The 20,957-nt window shown below is 49.3% G+C and overlaps 1 protein-coding gene across 1 annotated transcript in view; it reads left to right on the top strand.

Moving 5' to 3' along the window:
* LOC311223561 (ankyrin repeat and IBR domain-containing protein 1-like) overlaps positions 1 to 20,957 on the top strand; it is a 211,281-nt gene that overhangs the window by 72,778 nt on the left and 117,546 nt on the right. The window contains exon 5 of the mRNA XM_084308341.1: positions 18,232 to 18,349. Coding sequence (XP_084164467.1) covers positions 18,232 to 18,349 — 118 coding nt within the window. The remainder of the gene's footprint in view (positions 1 to 18,231; positions 18,350 to 20,957) is intronic.

Raw genomic sequence — 20,957 nt, 5'->3', positions numbered from 1 at the left:
CGTCTGTTGGTCAAGTTCAGGGTTGTTTACTCGGCTAGGGGATGCCGCCCTGGAGGTGTGTCTAGACGAGTTCCTGGAGCCTCTGGCGGAGGGAGAGGGTGTTGTCCGTCTGATCAGCTGTTCTGTTAGTTGCGCTTGCTGTCTGTCGCGCTCTGCGTCCCGTAGAGCACCAGCAGCTGCTCGCTGGCTGTCTGCTCGGTCTCGGGCCACATTCTCTTCTGTCTGAATGCGTCTTATTTCTAGACGTATATGCTCTTCTTCGCTCCGCTGCTGGATCTGCAGTCGGTCGCGTTCAGCAGCGGCGTTCAGGCTGATGAGGAAGGCCTGCTGTAGGGTCCTCTCTGCCTCGCTGGGAGAAGGCGGTTGTATAGGGGAGCCTTCCCTCGGGGTACTCCTTGCGGAGCCTTGGAGCTCTATCTCCACGGTGCTCTCCCCGTCTTCTTCCGTGCCGAGTTCTCTCTCGGTAGCGTTGTATTCCTCCCGGGACTCATCGAGGACTACTTCTTCAGTACTGGCGGGGTGTGAAGTCATGTCTGGTTCCCACTGGTCCCCACCGTGAACTTGGTCAGTTACATTAGAACCCGTAGGGGCCTCTATGGTCGGGGTAGTCTGGGCGTTGGGGTTAGACATACTTTTACTTTCTAGTTTTACCGCGTTTACAGTTAGTAGAAGACTAGGTTGTTGACTGACAGCGTAAGCCTCTAAGTACTGAGGGAGCCGTCGTTCGCGCTGCGGGCGTTGGTTAGGAGGATCGTTTCGTGGAGTGTTCATCATAGGCCATTTCAATATTAATAACACTATATTAATATTACACTAATTACCCTCCGGCTCGAAGGACCAATTGTAACTGAGGGGTACAATTCCCTGACTGTATTACTAGATATGATACTTACTACCACTACCTTTGTACTTAATATTCGGCCACCCAGTACTCGGCATAAATATATTATGATGAACACTGTCACGTAGATGAAACGGATCCAACACAAATGTACGAATTAGAAATAGGTCTTTATTTCTACACAGCGATGGTGTGTAGAGCAAGCACTTAATCAAATCAATCACATTTATGAATGGGAATTAGTATGCACTTTTATGGCAAGAGTATTCGTCGGTATATCAATAGAGAATGTCCAATCTCTGAAGGCGCAGGTGGTACATATACGACCTGGAATAGTTAAGGAATAACAGCAATGATACTTTAATGATTATAGACTGGATACACTAGGGGGGGTTAATCCGGTCGCTTGTAAGCCGACAGGAGTAGGAAGGGGGGGGGGGTAGAGTCCGGCTGCCTCATCCGGCCAAGGGTATCCCAGGTGAACCCACTGTAGTGCCGTTCAATGCGCCGGCGATCCTTGGACCACAGATGAAAGCAGATGGACTCTTTGTGGGCCGGCGTCCTCCGGTCCACGGAGGAGAGACGTGAAGCGACCTCGTCTTGCAGAGCGTCTCCTCACCTTGCGTCCTCTCCAGGGGGGGGGGGTTCCAACACACGGCAGTGTCGGGGGTCTTTATCCATGGAATAATCAACGTATACAAAGCATAATCCGTGCCTGGGAAGGCGGGCTGTCGTCGGTAGAATAATCCGGTATACAGGTCCACTCGCTCGTCGGCTCTGGGGCTCCTCGGGTGCAATCTCACATGGGGTCGATCATCCTGGATAAACAGCCAGTTTTCTGCCCGAAACGATGGGGTGCTGACTACGGTAGTATTCTCACCGCACGAAGCACTATATATTAACAGACTATTATTAGCTTAATAGACTACGTCCAACTCGACGATATAGTGCCAAATATGACTATTCAAATATTAATATACACGATGTCTCAATACCGATGGTAGGCCGAACTTGGCCTTACTCCCACACGTGGCGTCGCGGGGAGGCTTTACGTCTGTCACTCTATTGGAGGGTAAGAAACTGGACTGAAAAGGAAGTCCTACTTTAGTAGCGCAGTATATATACGCACTATGAACAAATAGTCCCATTAGTGGTGCGGTAGCCAGATTCCTACGCGGAACTAGGACTTGTTCGTACATGTTGAGCGGTACGTTTGAACTGGGTCTGGGGGGTATGGCAGCCTGGCACCAAGGTCTCGACCAATAGTAGAATGGAGACTATTATGGGATGTTCAGTAGGCTAGAATGGATATTCAATGCACACTGTACAAGGAATATACAAGGGATATCAAGGAATATTAGAGAATATACAAATACAACCAAATATATATATATATAATAAATATATATATTCGGTTTAATCTGGCCCTTCACAACAGCCACCCCCTGATTGGTCCCAGACCTAATCAGTTAAGCAGAGACAGATTAATCGCGTTGTCTATTTACACATAAGGGTTTGCTGTAGGGGTCAGTCAACTTCACAAAGTCATAGGGTTATAGGGTCATGGTCATCATCGATTGTGTCTGGGAGTCGGGGCAGTTCTATGAGCCTCGCCACGGGACGGGTGTAAGTGCGACCCTGGACAAGCACTTCAGCTGCTCGGACCTTGCCGTCGGCACCGGTGATCACTTTGCTTACGCGGCCGGCCGGCCACATAGCTCTGGGCAGTGATTGATCAATAATCATGACGACTGTTCCTTCTGTCAAATTGTCTCTCTCCTTTACCCACTTCTGGCGGGTCTGTAGAGACGGTAGGTAGTGCAGTAGGAAACTGCTCCAAAACTTGTCGGCTAATACTTGGCTGTACCTCCACATTCGTCGGCCGTTCGCTTCTTCAGGCCGGTACATTGTCTGGGGTAATGCAGGATCTAGCCGCCCCATCAGGAGTGTGTTGGGGGTAACTGGGTCGATATCCGCCACATCACTGGAGACATATCCGAGGGGCTTCGAGTTAAGTACTCCCTCAATCTCCGTGAGGACTGTCATTAGGACTTCTTCCGCCACAGTCTGGGCCCCAAGTACTGCGTACAGGGCTGTCTTTATGGAGCGCACCTCTCGTTCCCAAGTGCCACCGAAGTGGGGTGCGTTTGGGGGGTTGAATTGGAAATCAACCTGTGCTGGAGCGAGGTGGGTCTTAAGTTCTGGGCCCATAGCTTGGAAGCTCTCTCTCAGCTCTCTTTCGCCGCCTTTGAAGTTTGTCCCATGATCGGACAATAGGGTAGACGGTCTTCCTTTCCGTGATGTGAATCTACGGAAGGCCATAAGGAATGAGTATGTGCTCATGGTCGGGAGAAGCTCGATGTGTATCGCTCTGGTGGTCATGCATTTGAATACAATACCCCACCGCTTCTCGGTTCCTCTTCCTTTCTTTATGTGCAGCGGGCCAAAGCAGTCCATACCCGTTGAGTGGAATGGCTTGTCACCGATTCGGAGGCGACATGGAGGAAGGTCAGCCATCCTTGGTATGCTGGGCTGCGCGCGCCACTTGCGGCAGTCTAGACATGTTCGCTGGAAGCGTCGTACCGCCTCTCTTCCTTGTAGGATCCAGTAACGACGTCTGATTTCCGCGAAGACTCTTTCTGCTCCTGCGTGATGTACATCCTCATCGTATTTCTTTATAATCAGCTCTGTGACCTTGTGTCGGCTGTTCAATACGATCGGGTATTTAATGTCATCCGGTAGATTGGGGGCTCTGCGTAGGCGACCACCCACTCTGATGAGGGTATGAGCGTCGCTCTCGGGGGCCAGATGAATTAATCTGCTGTCGGATGGGACGGGCTTTCCTCCCTGTAGACAGGCCAATTCATCGGGGAACGAGTCTCTCTGGGCTCGCTGCAGTAGAAGCAATTCTGCTTCCTCGTAGTTAGCTGCTGACATATCAGCGGGGGACTTGCACTCCGGGTGGTACCGCAGGAATGTTCTTTGTTGTGCACTCTCTATGGACGTGCAATCGTCTATGTTAGGGTCGGTGGAGGCTACGGTGCTCAATCCACAGAACACAGACTTCTTATTTTCCACCTCCTCTGGACTTGCTTCCCTCGGGATAGGCATGGGCCACTGTCCTTCCGGGAGTCTTAGGAATGCGGGGCCGTCACTGTAAGCATTGTGACGGGTGAGGTCATCTAGGGGCATTCCCCGGGTGATGACGTCAGCTGGGTTCTGTTTTGTATCAACGTAGCGCCACTCTGTTTCTCCGGTTAACTCTTCGGTTAAGTCTTGAATCTCGGTGACTCTGACTCCCACGAAGACTTTGTACTTGCATGAGTCCGATTTGATCCAGGCGAGTACTGTCGTGGAATCTGACCACAGGATTGTTCTAGACACCGGTATGGTGAGCTCACGTTGGATGAGCGTGGCTAGGTGCGCTCCGGCTAGGGCTGCGCAGAGCTCTAGACGTGGGATAGATTGTTGCTTGCGTGGGGCTATTCTCGAGCGGGCGAGGACAAATGCTGTGTAGATCTCTCCCCCCTTTTCTTGGGCCCGCAAGTAGGCTACTGATCCGTATGCGACCTCTGAGGCGTCACTGAAGACGTGTAAGTCCATTTTACATGTCTCTGGCCTCACCGTGGGTGGGAAGTAGCTTCGGCGCATATTAACGCCTGGGAGTGAGTGGAGCTCCATCTCCCACTCTCTCCAGGTGGATGCAAGGTGTGCGGGAATGGGGTCGTCCCAGCCCTGGTCCTTGTCCCACAATGCTCGTACAATCATTTTTGCCCTGGTGGTGTACGGTAGAATACATCCTAGCGGGTCATATTGTCGGGCGAGTGTTGTGTACACACTCCGTCTGGTGGTCGGCGCCGCCGCCGGCCTTCCCTGCTCCGTAGTCAGGGGCTTGTGTCTGTAGTGAAGCGAATCTGTTTTGAATCGCCACACCAATCCCAGGGTCATCTCCTGGGCTTCTCCCGGGATTGTAGCCATCCAGGTCTCGCTGCTGGCTGCCTTGTCCTCGGAGGAGAGGCTGCGCAGTACTTGCGGATCGCTGCTGGCCCACTGCCTGAGATCAAAGCCGCCTTTGATCAATGAGGCGCGGAGTTTAATCAGGAGAGCCTCGGCTTCTTCCTGGGTTGAAAGGCTTTGTAGACAGTTGTCTACGTAGAAGCTGTTCTTTACGCTGTGTCGGACCTCTTCGTCCGCTGCTGGGTCCTCTGCTACATGTTTCTGTAGTGCAAATGTAGCACAGCAGGGGCTGCACGTCGTTCCGAAGGGGAGGACTTCCCATTGGTAGATGGCTGGGTGCTCATCTCCTGGCTTCTCTCTCCATAGGAACCGTAACAGGGGCTTGTCCTCCTCTACTAATCTCACCTGCAGGAACATTCCTTTAATGTCCCCGCTGATGGCCACCTTTTCCTGGCGGAAGCGGAGTAGAACGCAGAGTAGGGAGGGGCCGAGTGTGGGACCGGGCAGTAACTCTTTATTCAGATTTTGGGATCCGATCTGGTAGCTGCAGTTAAATACTATGCGGTCTTTACCGTTGTGATGGACCTTGTGGTGAGGCACGTACCACGATTCAGTGGTCTGGTCAGCCTCTTTAATGTCCATCTTTGTGACGTGTCCCGCTGTGATGAGCTTCTCAATCTCAGCGCGGTATACACTCTCTTGGGCGGGGTTCTTGGCTAAGCGCCGCTCCGTGTTCAGCAGGTACCGTTCTGTGGCGTCTGTCTTGGCGTGGAAAGTAGGCATTCCTTCTTGCCGCAGGCGTGGCGTGGCGTATCTCAACACGCCGTTGACCGGGACTCTCTTGGTCCCTGTCTCGAGGAGGTGAATGGCGTAAATGTCATCTTTAGAGCGAATGTCTTTCCTTCCGTTCTTAAAGGGCCTTTGTTCCAAGGTCCATAGCCGCTCTACGTGTTGCAGGAGTGCGGTTTCTCCCTCCGTGACTCGGGAGTGGAGACATCTAGTGGCTGTACTTCGGTTGAGAGATTTGGCGAGCGGGCCTTGGAGAGTCCATCCCAAACGGGTCTCGACTGCTGCAGGACAGCCTCGGGGTCCGGTATGAACCCGGTCTATCGGGACAATGAGGTCTGCATGGTCGGAGCCTATCAACAGGGTCGGCATAGCATTGTCTATGAGCGGGATCGGTAACTTGCGCAGATGTACATATTTCTCCATCAGCTTGGCGACGGGGTATGTGTACCGCGACAGTCCTATTTCTTGGCTGGTGAAAGCGCCTGTAATCTGGTACCGTCGCTCAGGCTGGCCGCTTGCTGCGATAGAGAATGAGACATTCTCGCCCTTTATCGTCTTCAAATCTCGTCTTATTGTCCGAATTGTCATTTGGGTTTCGCTTCCCCGCAGCCCTAGCTGGGCCGCAGCGGAGGCGAGCAGAAGGGTCTTCTCTGACCCGTCATCGAGGACGGCGTAAGTGTCCAGGCCTTTATTCTGGTAGCTTAGTGTCACATGCACTACTTTTAGGAGTACTCGGGCTCCACTGCTGCTGGCGGGATCGATGTACATGACGCTCGCTTTGCTGCTGGATGGTGCGGGTGAAGGGCGCCGTCTGTTACTGTCGTGAAGTATGTCCAGATGGGCTCCATCGCACTTGGTGCACCTTTTCTTTAAGCGGCATTCGGCTGCCATGTGTGAGCGCGCACAGCGAAAACAGCGCTTGTTGGACTTTATCCATTGACTTGCTTCCTCCGCGTTCAGCTTGGGGAAGGAGTCACATTGCGCCAGCCAGTGTTCTTTCTCACAGTAGGGGCACACCATCTTCCACTTCTCCGTTCTGGAGGGGGTACTGTGGCTCCTGCTGCTCGGTACTGACTCCGATTGGTGCATCACAGTCACCGATCTTCTTCCATCATTTAGTCGTCTGGTTCCTTCTCTGGAGCCAGGGGTGCTCCGTCCGAATGTATCTAGCCGTAGGCTGCTGACTTCTCTCGCCAGGAAGTCTGCTAGATCGAGGAGGTTCGGTTCGGGGCCATTCGGGTCTCGGTGGTCTCTCTGCCGCCTAAAACGCTCCTGTCGAGCGGGCGGCAGCTTCTCCAAGATCCTTTCCACATTTGAGTTGGCGTAAAGTTCATGCCTCCCCTTCTCTCTCTGCGCTCCCAACATCCCTACCAGGGACTGCACTCTGATGGACAGGTCGTCCAGTGCTCGATTGTCTATTGCTGGGGGTAAGCGGTCGATGTGTCGGATCTCCTGGATCACGTAATCCCATATGCGCCCATACCTCTGGTCCAATGCTACCAGCGCTGCTGTGTATGGGGTGGTGGAAGTCGCGTAGGCGAGCGCTATATTATGTGCGCGGGGTACCTTTAAGTGCTTCAGTAGGATGGCGTATTTATGGCGTTCATCCAATACATCCACCAACATGGTCTCCAGACACATGCGGAGTTCTGTATACTGGGCCCGGTTCTCTTGGGTGAAGTCGGGTACCATAGGCGTGCCAATGTATGACGCTGACTGTGGATACATCGGCGAGCGTTGGGGGAGAGGCCTCCTAGGCGAGTCTCCTCCCGCTCCTTGGTATGGGCTGGTACCGGCAGTGTACCATGGCCCGCTTGTCCAGGTGCTGTTCCTCGGTGCGGGTCGTGCGTCGTGCTCACCCGTGTATAGAGTCGGGGGTCTGTAGCGCAGCTCCGCGGGAGTATAGCCTGGGCTGTACCGGACCTCCTGGTCCGGTAGAGTACTGTGCTGTCGTCGGGCGTGGTTCTCCTCCTCTTCCTCTTCGTCTTCAGTTAGGTCATCCAGTGCTTGTAGTCTCTGGTTTAGCCTCTCCACAGGATATGCTGCTCCTTCCCGGTTGCTAGGTCTCGCTTGGACCGGTGGGGGGAGGTGGTCTGTGGGGGGTATAGACCTCGTCTGTTGGTCAAGTTCAGGGTTGTTTACTCGGCTAGGGGATGCCGCCCTGGAGGTGTGTCTAGACGAGTTCCTGGAGCCTCTGGCGGAGGGAGAGGGTGTTGTCCGTCTGATCAGCTGTTCTGTTAGTTGCGCTTGCTGTCTGTTGCGCTCTGCGTCCCGTAGAGCACCAGCAGCTGCTCGCTGGCTGTCTGCTCGGTCTCGGGCCACATTCTCTTCTGTCTGAATGCGTCTTATTTCTAGACGTATATGCTCTTCTTCGCTCCGCTGCTGGATCTGCAGTCGGTCGCGTTCAGCAGCGGCGTTCAGGCTGATGAGGAAGGCCTGCTGTAGGGTCCTCTCTGCCTCGCTGGGAGAAGGCGGTTGTATAGGGGAGCCTTCCCTCGGGGTACTCCTTGCGGAGCCTTGGAGCTCTATCTCCACGGTGCTCTCCCCGTCTTCTTCCGTGCCGAGTTCTCTCTCGGTAGCGTTGTATTCCTCCCGGGACTCATCGAGGACTACTTCTTCAGTACTGGCGGGGTGTGAAGTCATGTCTGGTTCCCACTGGTCCCCACCGTGAACTTGGTCAGTTACATTAGAACCCGTAGGGGCCTCTATGGTCGGGGTAGTCTGGGCGTTGGGGTTAGACATACTTTTACTTTCTAGTTTTACCGCGTTTACAGTTAGTAGAAGACTAGGTTGTTGACTGACAGCGTAAGCCTCTAAGTACTGAGGGAGCCGTCGTTCGCGCTGCGGGCGTTGGTTAGGAGGATCGTTTCGTGGAGTGTTCATCATAGGCCATTTCAATATTAATAACACTATATTAATATTACACTAATTACCCTCCGGCTCGAAGGACCAATTGTAACTGAGGGGTACAATTCCCTGACTGTATTACTAGATATGATACTTACTACCACTACCTTTGTACTTAATATTCGGCCACCCAGTACTCGGCATAAATATATTATGATGAACACTGTCACGTAGATGAAACGGATCCAACACAAATGTACGAATTAGAAATAGGTCTTTATTTCTACACAGCGATGGTGTGTAGAGCAAGCACTTAATCAAATCAATCACATTTATGAATGGGAATTAGTATGCACTTTTATGGCAAGAGTATTCGTCGGTATATCAATAGAGAATGTCCAATCTCTGAAGGCGCAGGTGGTACATATACGACCTGGAATAGTTAAGGAATAACAGCAATGATACTTTAATGATTATAGACTGGATACACTAGGGGGGGTTAATCCGGTCGCTTGTAAGCCGACAGGAGTAGGAAGGGGGGGGGGGTAGAGTCCGGCTGCCTCATCCGGCCAAGGGTATCCCAGGTGAACCCACTGTAGTGCCGTTCAATGCGCCGGCGATCCTTGGACCACAGATGAAAGCAGATGGACTCTTTGTGGGCCGGCGTCCTCCGGTCCACGGAGGAGAGACGTGAAGCGACCTCGTCTTGCAGAGCGTCTCCTCACCTTGCGTCCTCTCCAGGGGGGGGGGTTCCAACACACGGCAGTGTCGGGGGTCTTTATCCATGGAATAATCAACGTATACAAAGCATAATCCGTGCCTGGGAAGGCGGGCTGTCGTCGGTAGAATAATCCGGTATACAGGTCCACTCGCTCGTCGGCTCTGGGGCTCCTCGGGTGCAATCTCACATGGGGTCGATCATCCTGGATAAACAGCCAGTTTTCTGCCCGAAACGATGGGGTGCTGACTACGGTAGTATTCTCACCGCACGAAGCACTATATATTAACAGACTATTATTAGCTTAATAGACTACGTCCAACTCGACGATATAGTGCCAAATATGACTATTCAAATATTAATATACACGATGTCTCAATACCGATGGTAGGCCGAACTTGGCCTTACTCCCACACGTGGCGTCGCGGGGAGGCTTTACGTCTGTCACTCTATTGGAGGGTAAGAAACTGGACTGAAAAGGAAGTCCTACTTTAGTAGCGCAGTATATATACGCACTATGAACAAATAGTCCCATTAGTGGTGCGGTAGCCAGATTCCTACGCGGAACTAGGACTTGTTCGTACATGTTGAGCGGTACGTTTGAACTGGGTCTGGGGGGTATGGCAGCCTGGCACCAAGGTCTCGACCAATAGTAGAATGGAGACTATTATGGGATGTTCAGTAGGCTAGAATGGATATTCAATGCACACTGTACAAGGAATATACAAGGGATATCAAGGAATATTAGAGAATATACAAATACAACCAAATATATATATATAATAAATATATATATTCGGTTTAATCTGGCCCTTCACAACAGCCACCCCCTGATTGGTCCCAGACCTAATCAGTTAAGCAGAGACAGATTAATCGCGTTGTCTATTTACACATAAGGGTTTGCTGTAGGGGTCAGTCAACTTCACAAAGTCATAGGGTTATAGGGTCATGGTCATCATCGATTGTGTCTGGGAGTCGGGGCAGTTCTATGAGCCTCGCCACGGGACGGGTGTAAGTGCGACCCTGGACAAGCACTTCAGCTGCTCGGACCTTGCCGTCGGCACCGGTGATCACTTTGCTTACGCGGCCGGCCGGCCACATAGCTCTGGGCAGTGATTGATCAATAATCATGACGACTGTTCCTTCTGTCAAATTGTCTCTCTCCTTTACCCACTTCTGGCGGGTCTGTAGAGACGGTAGGTAGTGCAGTAGGAAACTGCTCCAAAACTTGTCGGCTAATACTTGGCTGTACCTCCACATTCGTCGGCCGTTCGCTTCTTCAGGCCGGTACATTGTCTGGGGTAATGCAGGATCTAGCCGCCCCATCAGGAGTGTGTTGGGGGTAACTGGGTCGATATCCGCCACATCACTGGAGACATATCCGAGGGGCTTCGAGTTAAGTACTCCCTCAATCTCCGTGAGGACTGTCATTAGGACTTCTTCCGCCACAGTCTGGGCCCCAAGTACTGCGTACAGGGCTGTCTTTATGGAGCGCACTTCTCGTTCCCAAGTGCCACCGAAGTGGGGTGCGTTTGGGGGGTTGAATTGGAAATCAACCTGTGCTGGAGCGAGGTGGGTCTTAAGTTCTGGGCCCATAGCTTGGAAGCTCTCTCTCAGCTCTCTTTCGCCGCCTTTGAAGTTTGTCCCATGATCGGACAATAGGGTAGACGGTCTTCCTTTCCGTGATGTGAATCTACGGAAGGCCATAAGGAATGAGTATGTGCTCATGGTCGGGAGAAGCTCGATGTGTATCGCTCTGGTGGTCATGCATTTGAATACAATACCCCACCGCTTCTCGGTTCCTCTTCCTTTCTTTATGTGCAGCGGGCCAAAGCAGTCCATACCCGTTGAGTGGAATGGCTTGTCACCGATTCGGAGGCGACATGGAGGAAGGTCAGCCATCCTTGGTATGCTGGGCTGCGCGCGCCACTTGCGGCAGTCTAGACATGTTCGCTGGAAGCGTCGTACCGCCTCTCTTCCTTGTAGGATCCAGTAACGACGTCTGATTTCCGCGAAGACTCTTTCTGCTCCTGCGTGATGTACATCCTCATCGTATTTCTTTATAATCAGCTCTGTGACCTTGTGTCGGCTGTTCAATACGATCGGGTATTTAATGTCATCCGGTAGATTGGGGGCTCTGCGTAGGCGACCACCCACTCTGATGAGGGTATGAGCGTCGCTCTCGGGGGCCAGATGAATTAATCTGCTGTCGGATGGGACGGGCTTTCCTCCCTGTAGACAGGCCAATTCATCGGGGAACGAGTCTCTCTGGGCTCGCTGCAGTAGAAGCAATTCTGCTTCCTCGTAGTTAGCTGCTGACATATCAGCGGGGGACTTGCACTCCGGGTGGTACCGCAGGAATGTTCTTTGTTGTGCACTCTCTATGGACGTGCAATCGTCTATGTTAGGGTCGGTGGAGGCTACGGTGCTCAATCCACAGAACACAGACTTCTTATTTTCCACCTCCTCTGGACTTGCTTCCCTCGGGATAGGCATGGGCCACTGTCCTTCCGGGAGTCTTAGGAATGCGGGGCCGTCACTGTAAGCATTGTGACGGGTGAGGTCATCTAGGGGCATTCCCCGGGTGATGACGTCAGCTGGGTTCTGTTTTGTATCAACGTAGCGCCACTCTGTTTCTCCGGTTAACTCTTCGGTTAAGTCTTGAATCTCGGTGACTCTGACTCCCACGAAGACTTTGTACTTGCATGAGTCCGATTTGATCCAGGCGAGTACTGTCGTGGAATCTGACCACAGGATTGTTCTAGACACCGGTATGGTGAGCTCACGTTGGATGAGCGTGGCTAGGTGCGCTCCGGCTAGGGCTGCGCAGAGCTCTAGACGTGGGATAGATTGTTGCTTGCGTGGGGCTATTCTCGAGCGGGCGAGGACAAATGCTGTGTAGATCTCTCCCCCCTTTTCTTGGGCCCGCAAGTAGGCTACTGATCCGTATGCGACCTCTGAGGCGTCACTGAAGACGTGTAAGTCCATTTTACATGTCTCTGGCCTCACCGTGGGTGGGAAGTAGCTTCGGCGCATATTAACGCCTGGGAGTGAGTGGAGCTCCATCTCCCACTCTCTCCAGGTGGATGCAAGATGTGCGGGAATGGGGTCGTCCCAGCCCTGGTCCTTGTCCCACAATGCTCGTACAATCATTTTTGCCCTGGTGGTGTACGGTAGAATACATCCTAGCGGGTCATATTGTCGGGCGAGTGTTGTGTACACACTCCGTCTGGTGGTCGGCGCCGCCGCCGGCCTTCCCTGCTCCGTAGTCAGGGGCTTGTGTCTGTAGTGAAGCGAATCTGTTTTGAATCGCCACACCAATCCCAGGGTCATCTCCTGGGCTTCTCCCGGGATTGTAGCCATCCAGGTCTCGCTGCTGGCTGCCTTGTCCTCGGAGGAGAGGCTGCGCAGTACTTGCGGATCGCTGCTGGCCCACTGCCTGAGATCAAAGCCGCCTTTGATCAATGAGGCGCGGAGTTTAATCAGGAGAGCCTCGGCTTCTTCCTGGGTTGAAAGGCTTTGTAGACAGTTGTCTACGTAGAAGCTGTTCTTTACGCTGTGTCGGACCTCTTCGTCCGCTGCTGGGTCCTCTGCTACATGTTTCTGTAGTGCAAATGTAGCACAGCAGGGGCTGCACGTCGTTCCGAAGGGGAGGACTTCCCTTTCTTGGCTGGTGAAAGCGCCTGTAATCTGGTACCGTCGCTCAGGCTGGCCGCTTGCTGCGATAGAGAATGAGACATTCTCGCCCTTTATCGTCTTCAAATCTCGTCTTATTGTCCGAATTGTCATTTGGGTTTCGCTTCCCCGCAGCCCTAGCTGGGCCGCAGCGGAGGCGAGCAGAAGGGTCTTCTCTGACCCGTCATCGAGGACGGCGTAAGTGTCCAGGCCTTTATTCTGGTAGCTTAGTGTCACACGCACTACTTTTAGGAGTACTCGGGCTCCACTGCTGCTGGCGGGATCGATGTACATGACGCTCGCTTTGCTGCTGGATGGTGCGGGTGAAGGGCGCCGTCTGTTACTGTCGTGAAGTATGTCCAGATGGGCTCCATCGCACTTGGTGCACCTTTTCTTTAAGCGGCATTCGGCTGCCATGTGTGAGCGCGCACAGCGAAAACAGCGCTTGTTGGACTTTATCCATTGACTTGCTTCCTCCGCGTTCAGTTGTGCGGTAGCCAGATTCCTACGCGGAACTAGGACTTGTTCGTACATGTTGAGCGGTACGTTTGAACTGGGTCTGGGGGGTATGGCAGCCTGGCACCAAGGTCTCGACCAATAGTAGAATGGAGACTATTATGGGATGTTCAGTAGGCTAGAATGGATATTCAATGCACACTGTACAAGGAATATACAAGGGATATCAAGGAATATTAGAGAATATACAAATACAACCAAATATATATATATAATAAATATATATATTCGGTTTAATCTGGCCCTTCACAACAAGTGATATGATGCTACAGTCAGTTAGATCAGTGGTATGATGCTACAGTCAGTTAGATCAGTGATATGATGCCTACAGTAACTTAGATCAGTGATATGATGCTACAGTCAGTTAGATCAGTGATATGATGCCTACACACAGTACAGCAGTTGGACCACAATGCACTGCTGCTGTTGCTTGAATCTAGTAGAGCTCTCAGATTAGATGTCTGTTTTACGGCTATGAAACATGACTTAGTCTGGGACTTTATTGATCTCATAACATGAGCAAACAGGCCATTTCCGTCTGATCGGTGATCCCCTTCCAGCAGCACTCCTCTGGCGCGCCTTCTCTCGAGGGATCGACGGATATATTGAATTCTCAATTTAAAGGCTAGAGCAACAGTACCATATGGAATGAGAGATCACAAGGCATTAGGGATGGGCATCGATTTTAAACTCATACTGAGGCCTTAGTTTTGGTTTTAAATTGCATATCATCATTCATTTATTTATTGTCACACAGAGCAGAAGAATTTTGCCAAAACAAACCAATTGTATCCAGCTGCAGAACGGCAGACCAGCCACAATCTCAGACCCAAATAATATTTTTTTTATTTTTATTTTTTTATCCCAATTTCTCACATTACATTCACCCTGAATGTTGACGTTATCCAGGTGAAAAGTTAACTTCATTCAAGCGAGGCATTGCAATCCTTGACATAAATCATTTGATGTATAATTAAATCAAAGGAAATGCGTTTGGGTCTGAGAGTGTGGCTGGTCTGCCGTTCTGCAGCTGGATACTATTGGTTTGTTTTGGCAAAATTTTTGTGCTCTGTGTGACAATAAATGAATTAATGATGATATGCAATTTAAACCCAAAACTAAGGCCTCAGTATGAGTTTAAGACGTGAACATGGTCATGTTTGTTGAATAAAAAAATAAAAGTAAAAAAAAATTACGTTTTACTTTTTTTTTGATCGGATCGGGAAAGATCGGTATCGGTAGATACTCAAAATCACATGATCGGGATCGGATCGGGAGCAAACAAATGTGATCGGGACATCCCTAATGTTTTTAGATGGAAGGCTGTATTCCATCTGTCTAACGTTAGCCAATATTGTGAGATTGATGAATAGGACAGTCACAACGTTGCTGGACTATCGACCTAGTTAGCCCCTTTCATGACTGTGATGCACGGCTACAGGGTTTGGGCGAGTGAATCCACACTCGTGGTATTATTATAACTCATTTATTGTGTAACGCTAGCCCTTAAAACTTACCACAGTCATGGTATCCATAAATTTCAATCGGTTCGGATCCTTTGAATTAAATGAAAATGTAAACAAACACTGACCTCGACGTTAGAAAGTAGCACTGGTGACGTGAAATCACTGAGCCCAGAGAGGAGTGGTTTGGCAAAAAATAGTTACAAGTATATTTGCTTAGAAAATGTAAATGTCGAATTCAATTATTTTTTATTTCTCCACGTGGTAAATACACAGGTCACAACATGTTTACAGGAACGTTTTGGAGTTGTATTTGGAGTGTATTTCGTGACTGTAGGGGACTGTAGGGAACTTCAGTGTAAAGGTCTGACCCACTTCCAGTGATGAAGCTAAGCTACGCTAACGGTGCGGGCGTTCCCTAAACCTAATGCATGCAGAGAGACAAAAAAGGTATGTATCTTCTTGTCTAACTCCAGGGAAGATGTTAAATAAGCTAATTTCCCAAAATGTTGGAGTTTTCCTTTCAACTGGGTCCCAGTGGAAAAACGGGTTATTCAAATCAAGTTGGGCCTTACCCATAAAATAATAGGGTCCCCTCATATCTCTAAAATTATTTTATGTGCTTTAGGGACACCCACTTGCAACAAGGGGCAGTTTAACTGATATCAAACTGTGCATTTTCAGTAGCTCTATGGAGAAAAATACCTCCCGGTACTCTGCAGCTTATGAGTGGAACAAACTGCCAGTGTACATAAAAATGATTGTCTCGGGAGCTCCAGTAGCTCACCGCATATCTCGGTGCTATTTCTGCGTCGGGGAAAACCGTGCTCGTCACGGATCTGGGGGACACAAGTTCGATTCCCGGACCCGCCGTCATTTCTCAGAATGTCTTCCCCTGCTCTACATCCCGTTTCAACCTGTTTCTGTCGGTCATACTTGACCAGAAAAGCGATAAACACTAAAAAAAAAAAAAAAAAAAAAAAAAAATGATTGTCTCAGAAAGAAATTTAAAAAAAGATGTGAAGAAATGGCTTAGTCACGTAGGATGATGATATATGGGGGTATGCTGTAGACTTTGTGTTTTGTTTGTGTTATTGCATTTATTTTGTATTGTATTTATGTCTTATTTGTGCATGGTGGATACTAGTAATCTTGTCCATTGTCCATTGTGAGGACCACAATGGAAATAAACCGTAAGGTTTTATTGTGTTTTAATCCTCGATGATTTTAGATTATATGTACATGTGTGTACCGGTATTGTATGTAACTTTGATTGTCATATAAATTCAATCAATCAATCAACCCGGCATAGACAAAGCCATTTCTTATTTCATTCTTACATTTAGGCTAAACAGTGACTGACACAGTGCCTGCTATGAGAGACAGACGAGGGAAACATTGTTTTTGTGTGGATTCATACCAACTAAAACCCAATGAGACCAAAATATCCATCTTATCTTATCTCATAAAAGTACTATAGATAAGTGGGCGGCTACGTGGCGTAGTGGGCAAGGCGCTCGCCACAAAATCTGGAGACGCTGGGCTCGCCTGTTCGAGCCCCGCTCTCCACATTTGCTTTCAGTTTAGCTGGTCGTCCGTACTAATACACATTGGCCGTATTAGGGGGTGGGAAACTGATGGGTGGGGATCGGGCGTTGTGGACAGCGACTCCTACAGGTCGGTTGGTGCGCCTGCGCAGTCGAATCAGGAAGTGTCGGGGGCAGCGTGAGCCTCCCACGCGTTACTCCTCGCCACTGAGAGATCGAGCTGCGCAGGTGAAAAGATGCGACTGCTGTTACCTCAAGTACCGGAGGGGACTTGTGCTATGTATGACTTAGTCCACATTGCAGCCGGCTTGTGGGAGGCAAGAAACAGCGTTCGTGACAGGGGAGGGTTGAATTGGATGATACGAAATTGGGATGGGAGAAAATATAGAAAATGGGAGAAAAAGTGGATAAAAAAAAAAAAAAGTACTATAGATCAAATGTTTATGTGAAATGAAAATGTGAATCCCTACCCACCTTCAAAACCGCGCTCAAAGAGGCTGCAATTCGAAACTGGCCACCGTAAAATGTCCAAACCCCCCCAACCCCCTCCTAATGTACAGTCTCCTCCCCATCGTATGTATACATTTCTGTTAGGATCTCTGTTTAACAGTACTGTATATTTGCATATCTTGTATGTCACAAATGTAACAGTACTATATACCTGTATGTAATGTATGTCATAAATCTCATGATATATCTGTATATCTGTATGTTGTGTATGTCATAAATGTCATGAATTGAAAATGGGGGACCCTGATGTAAACAAGACGAAAGTCTTTATCTGGTCTGCATCTCCTTAATAATTATGTGTATTGAGCCGTACTGTATATTGTACCCATTCTGCAATCTGTTAAATAAGGTTTTCATTCATTCATGCCTTTTGAAAAGTGACATGGTCGATGTAGGAGTTATGATGCGGTTTCAATTTGGTTACAGTAACGTTACACAAACTGACATTCTAAAGCCAAGAAGACACTTACCCGTAAAGACGGTATCTCGATCGATCTCATCTGGTCTGCATCCCATTAACAATTGTGTGTATTGAACTGTACTGTATTGTACCCATTCTGCAATCTGTTATTACAGTTTTCAATCAATCAATCAATCAATCAATCAATCAATCAATCAATCAATCAATCAATCAATTATATTAGAAAATTAATACATTCACATTTCCCAGAGCTTTCAGAAAGGTGCGGATTGTTGAATAAAAGTATTGCTTTCCCCCCAAAAACCGATCGATTAATTAAATGATCATTTAAAAACTTTTGTGGGTCCAAAATGAATGTTGTTGTTTACATGTTCTTTCTCTCTTTCTTTCTGTGTGACTCTCTCTCTCTCTCTCTCTCTCTCTCTCTCTCTCTCCCCCCCTCTCTCTCTCTCTCTCTCTCTCTCCCCCCCTCTCTCTCTCCCCCACTCTCTCTCTCTCCCCCCTCTCTCTCTCCCCCCCGCCCTCTCTCTCTCTCCCCCCTCTCTCCCTCCCCCCTCTCCCCCCCCCCTCCCCCCTCTCTCTCTCCCACCCTCTCTCCCTCCCCCCCCTCTCCACCCCCCCTCTCTCTCTCTCCCTCCCCCCCTCTCCCCCCCTCTCTCTTTCTCTCTCCCCCCTCTCTCCCTCCCCCCCCTCTCCACCCCCCCTCTCCCCCCCTCTCTCTTTCTCTCTCCCCCCCTCTCTCCCACCCCCCCTCTCTCTCTCTCTCTCTCTCCCTCCCCCTCTCCCTCCCCCCCTCTCTCCCCCCCCTCTCTCTTTCTCTCTCACTCCCCCTCCCCCATCTCTCTCTCTCCCCCCTCTCTCCCTCCCCCCCTCTCTCTCTCTCCCTCCCCCCTCTCCCTCCCCCCCTCTCCCCCCCCCCTCTCCCCCCCCCCCCCCCCCCCCTGCAGCCCTATGAGGGCCTCAGACCTCAGGACCTCCGGAGGCTGAAGGATCAGCTAATAGTGGAGACGGCAGACATGTTGCAGACGCCGCTGTTCACCGCTGAGGCTCTGCTGCGAGCACATGGTACACACACACACACACACACACACACACACACACACACACACACACACACACACACACACACACACACACACACACACGCATTTTAATACTTTATTTGGTTCCACAAATGATATTACATAAACAGGGAATCAAATGTATCGGGGCCAAGCAGCACTGAACACTTAAGGGACACACAGCACCTCCTTCTCCACGCGGCTAAGCTGCCAATAATAGCTGAGACTGAGCTATATTTGGCAATTTGTTTGGCTTTTCTCTTTGCCATTGCAGCAATTCTCAGACCGCTCATTTATATACATGGCCAAGACTTCCGAATATAAGTACACTATATCTACACCTGTACCCAAGGCCGGCCATCACATTGAGCAGTGGTATATTTTATTATACTTGTCCCGGAAAGCCTGGTCCATGTACAGATCAAAGGCACAGCCTACTTCTATGACCAGCACCTCCTTATGGCTGGTGTCAACAAAAACAACATCCGGTGTATTTGGTATGTTAGCAAAGACATCGTTGGTAAAACCAAACCATTCTGGTAGCACTCTGGTATGCTTGTACATTGCTGCACTAGATGGTGATATGTTCCCTACCGCATCAGACACAAATACGGTCATGACGAGCGATGTACAGGTGTTTGTATGCATTACATCCATTTGTTATGTGTGCAATGGATTCTAGGTGTTGTGAATCCTGGTTTAAACAGAATGGACTGTGAGTTTGAGGATACCAAGTGGACAGATTGTATTGAGTGGGTAATACCTGCAGTCTTGCTTTGATGGTACATTTTAAAACATCCTCACCAACAGCGGCGTTCTTAAACACTGAGTGTGAGACAGAGTGGTCAGCAAACTCCAAACAGGCTAGCTTTCCCTGTAATCTGAGTCCACACCAGTGCTGCCTGATCTCAGACTGCTTCATGCTGAGCAGAACCCTCCTTGCAGAGTCTCTGTGCAGTTCGACAGTCTCTTCCTGCGGTGCTGTGATGTTGGCCTTCACAACCACACAGGGGTCTGTGATAAGTCCATCTGAGACAGGGACTTCAGTCTGTGTGTTGGGTCTTGTCCACTGCCTATAGCAGTGGTTCTCAACCTGTGGTACGCGGCCCCCTGCTGGTGGTACTCGGAGGGATCCCTAGAATATCAATGTTTTTCAAAAATTAAATAAAACCAACTTTTAATTCAACATACGAATACTACAATGAATGAAAATAAGCTTGAGATAATTGAAATTGGGGTTTAAAATAAGTTGTACATTTATTTGGTTGTTTTTAGATTTAGAAACAAAATAAATGTTTGTTTCTGAGTCTGACGTTGTTTCTGACGGACATTAGTACCTGTGGCGCACGTACGATTAGCTAACGTTACAAGCAAGCTAGTGATGACTAGCCCAGGGATGTAGCAAAAGTTTCTCAAACGGGAGATATTTGAAAGAGAATAGTGGAGGAGAATATCTTTTTAACCAGAAGATTTCTTCACAAGAAAACGTGATGCACTGATAAGCGCATGTCCATGATTCAATACTGCTGTACAACCACAGCCAAGCCTCGTATCGTGCCAGGTAAGTAGCCACACACTATACCGAGTGACTGAACACTCGTTTCTCAAAGTTGATTTACATCCACATCACTATTCATTCATCATTATGCTGTTACTGCTGATTGAAAGATCCCTCGGGAAAGAGTCAGGATTTGATGCAGGATATCTGCTATATTATGCTAATTACATGTTTATTTTAACACTTTGATCGCCATGGTTAAATTCATAATTTACCATCCCTAGCCAGCTCTATTTGTCTATGGAGAAGTTCCCCTTCTTTGCAGGGCTATAACTTTTTAGATTGTATTGCTAAATTGACAGTATTATGGCCCATTCAATGTCCTATATCTATTGTTCAGGGTGTAGCAACGTTATACTTTTTCATTCACATATTCATACTAAAATACGGTCTAAAGTATAAGTCTGTTTTTATCGTTTTCTGCAGCTTTCTCCAGAACTTGATTTATAGCCCCAAATGCATTATATTGATGATCAAATACAGTTTGGTAGCGATCGGTGCCAGATAAAACATTTCAACTGGAGGTACTTCTAGAAGTTCCTACGTATGATCTGATGTTGACCGGATGGGCGGGGGGTCGTTTATAATTCCGTGGGCAACGTTATATCATTCATCTAGTGTGGGTCATATGATCATCAGAGCAGTTAGTATAGCAGACATTAGAAAATAACGCTGAAACTCACCGTATCTTCCTCGCGCCGTTGGGGGATGAGCGTGGAATAGAATCTTTTCTATTATGGGATGTCGAAATATCCGATCCATTTCCAGGTTGTATAATAGTATATACGTCCAAATCATGTTGTTTATCGAGTTATGTGCACCGATCGGTGTTCACTGTGTCAAGATGGAGTCCTGCTAATGATAGCGAGTGCCGGACGAAATATGGGTGAGCACCACTTCATCCACATGACTTCCTGTTGGGCGATCTGCCGATCTGCCACCAGATGGCGCTCTTGAACCGTTAGAGAGTTGAGTGGAGCTCAGCAGTATATCTCAGGTCCCGGGAGAGAAATATGATTTCGATCACAGATTTTTGAAATATTGATATCAAAGA

The sequence above is a fragment of the Notolepis coatsorum genome (genome assembly GCF_963971535.1).
Source record: "Notolepis coatsorum genome assembly, chromosome: 2".
Lineage (NCBI taxonomy): Eukaryota > Metazoa > Chordata > Actinopteri > Aulopiformes > Paralepididae > Notolepis > Notolepis coatsorum.
Note: the sequence above shows the minus strand (reverse complement) of the source record. Positions and strands in the feature narration are given on the sequence as shown.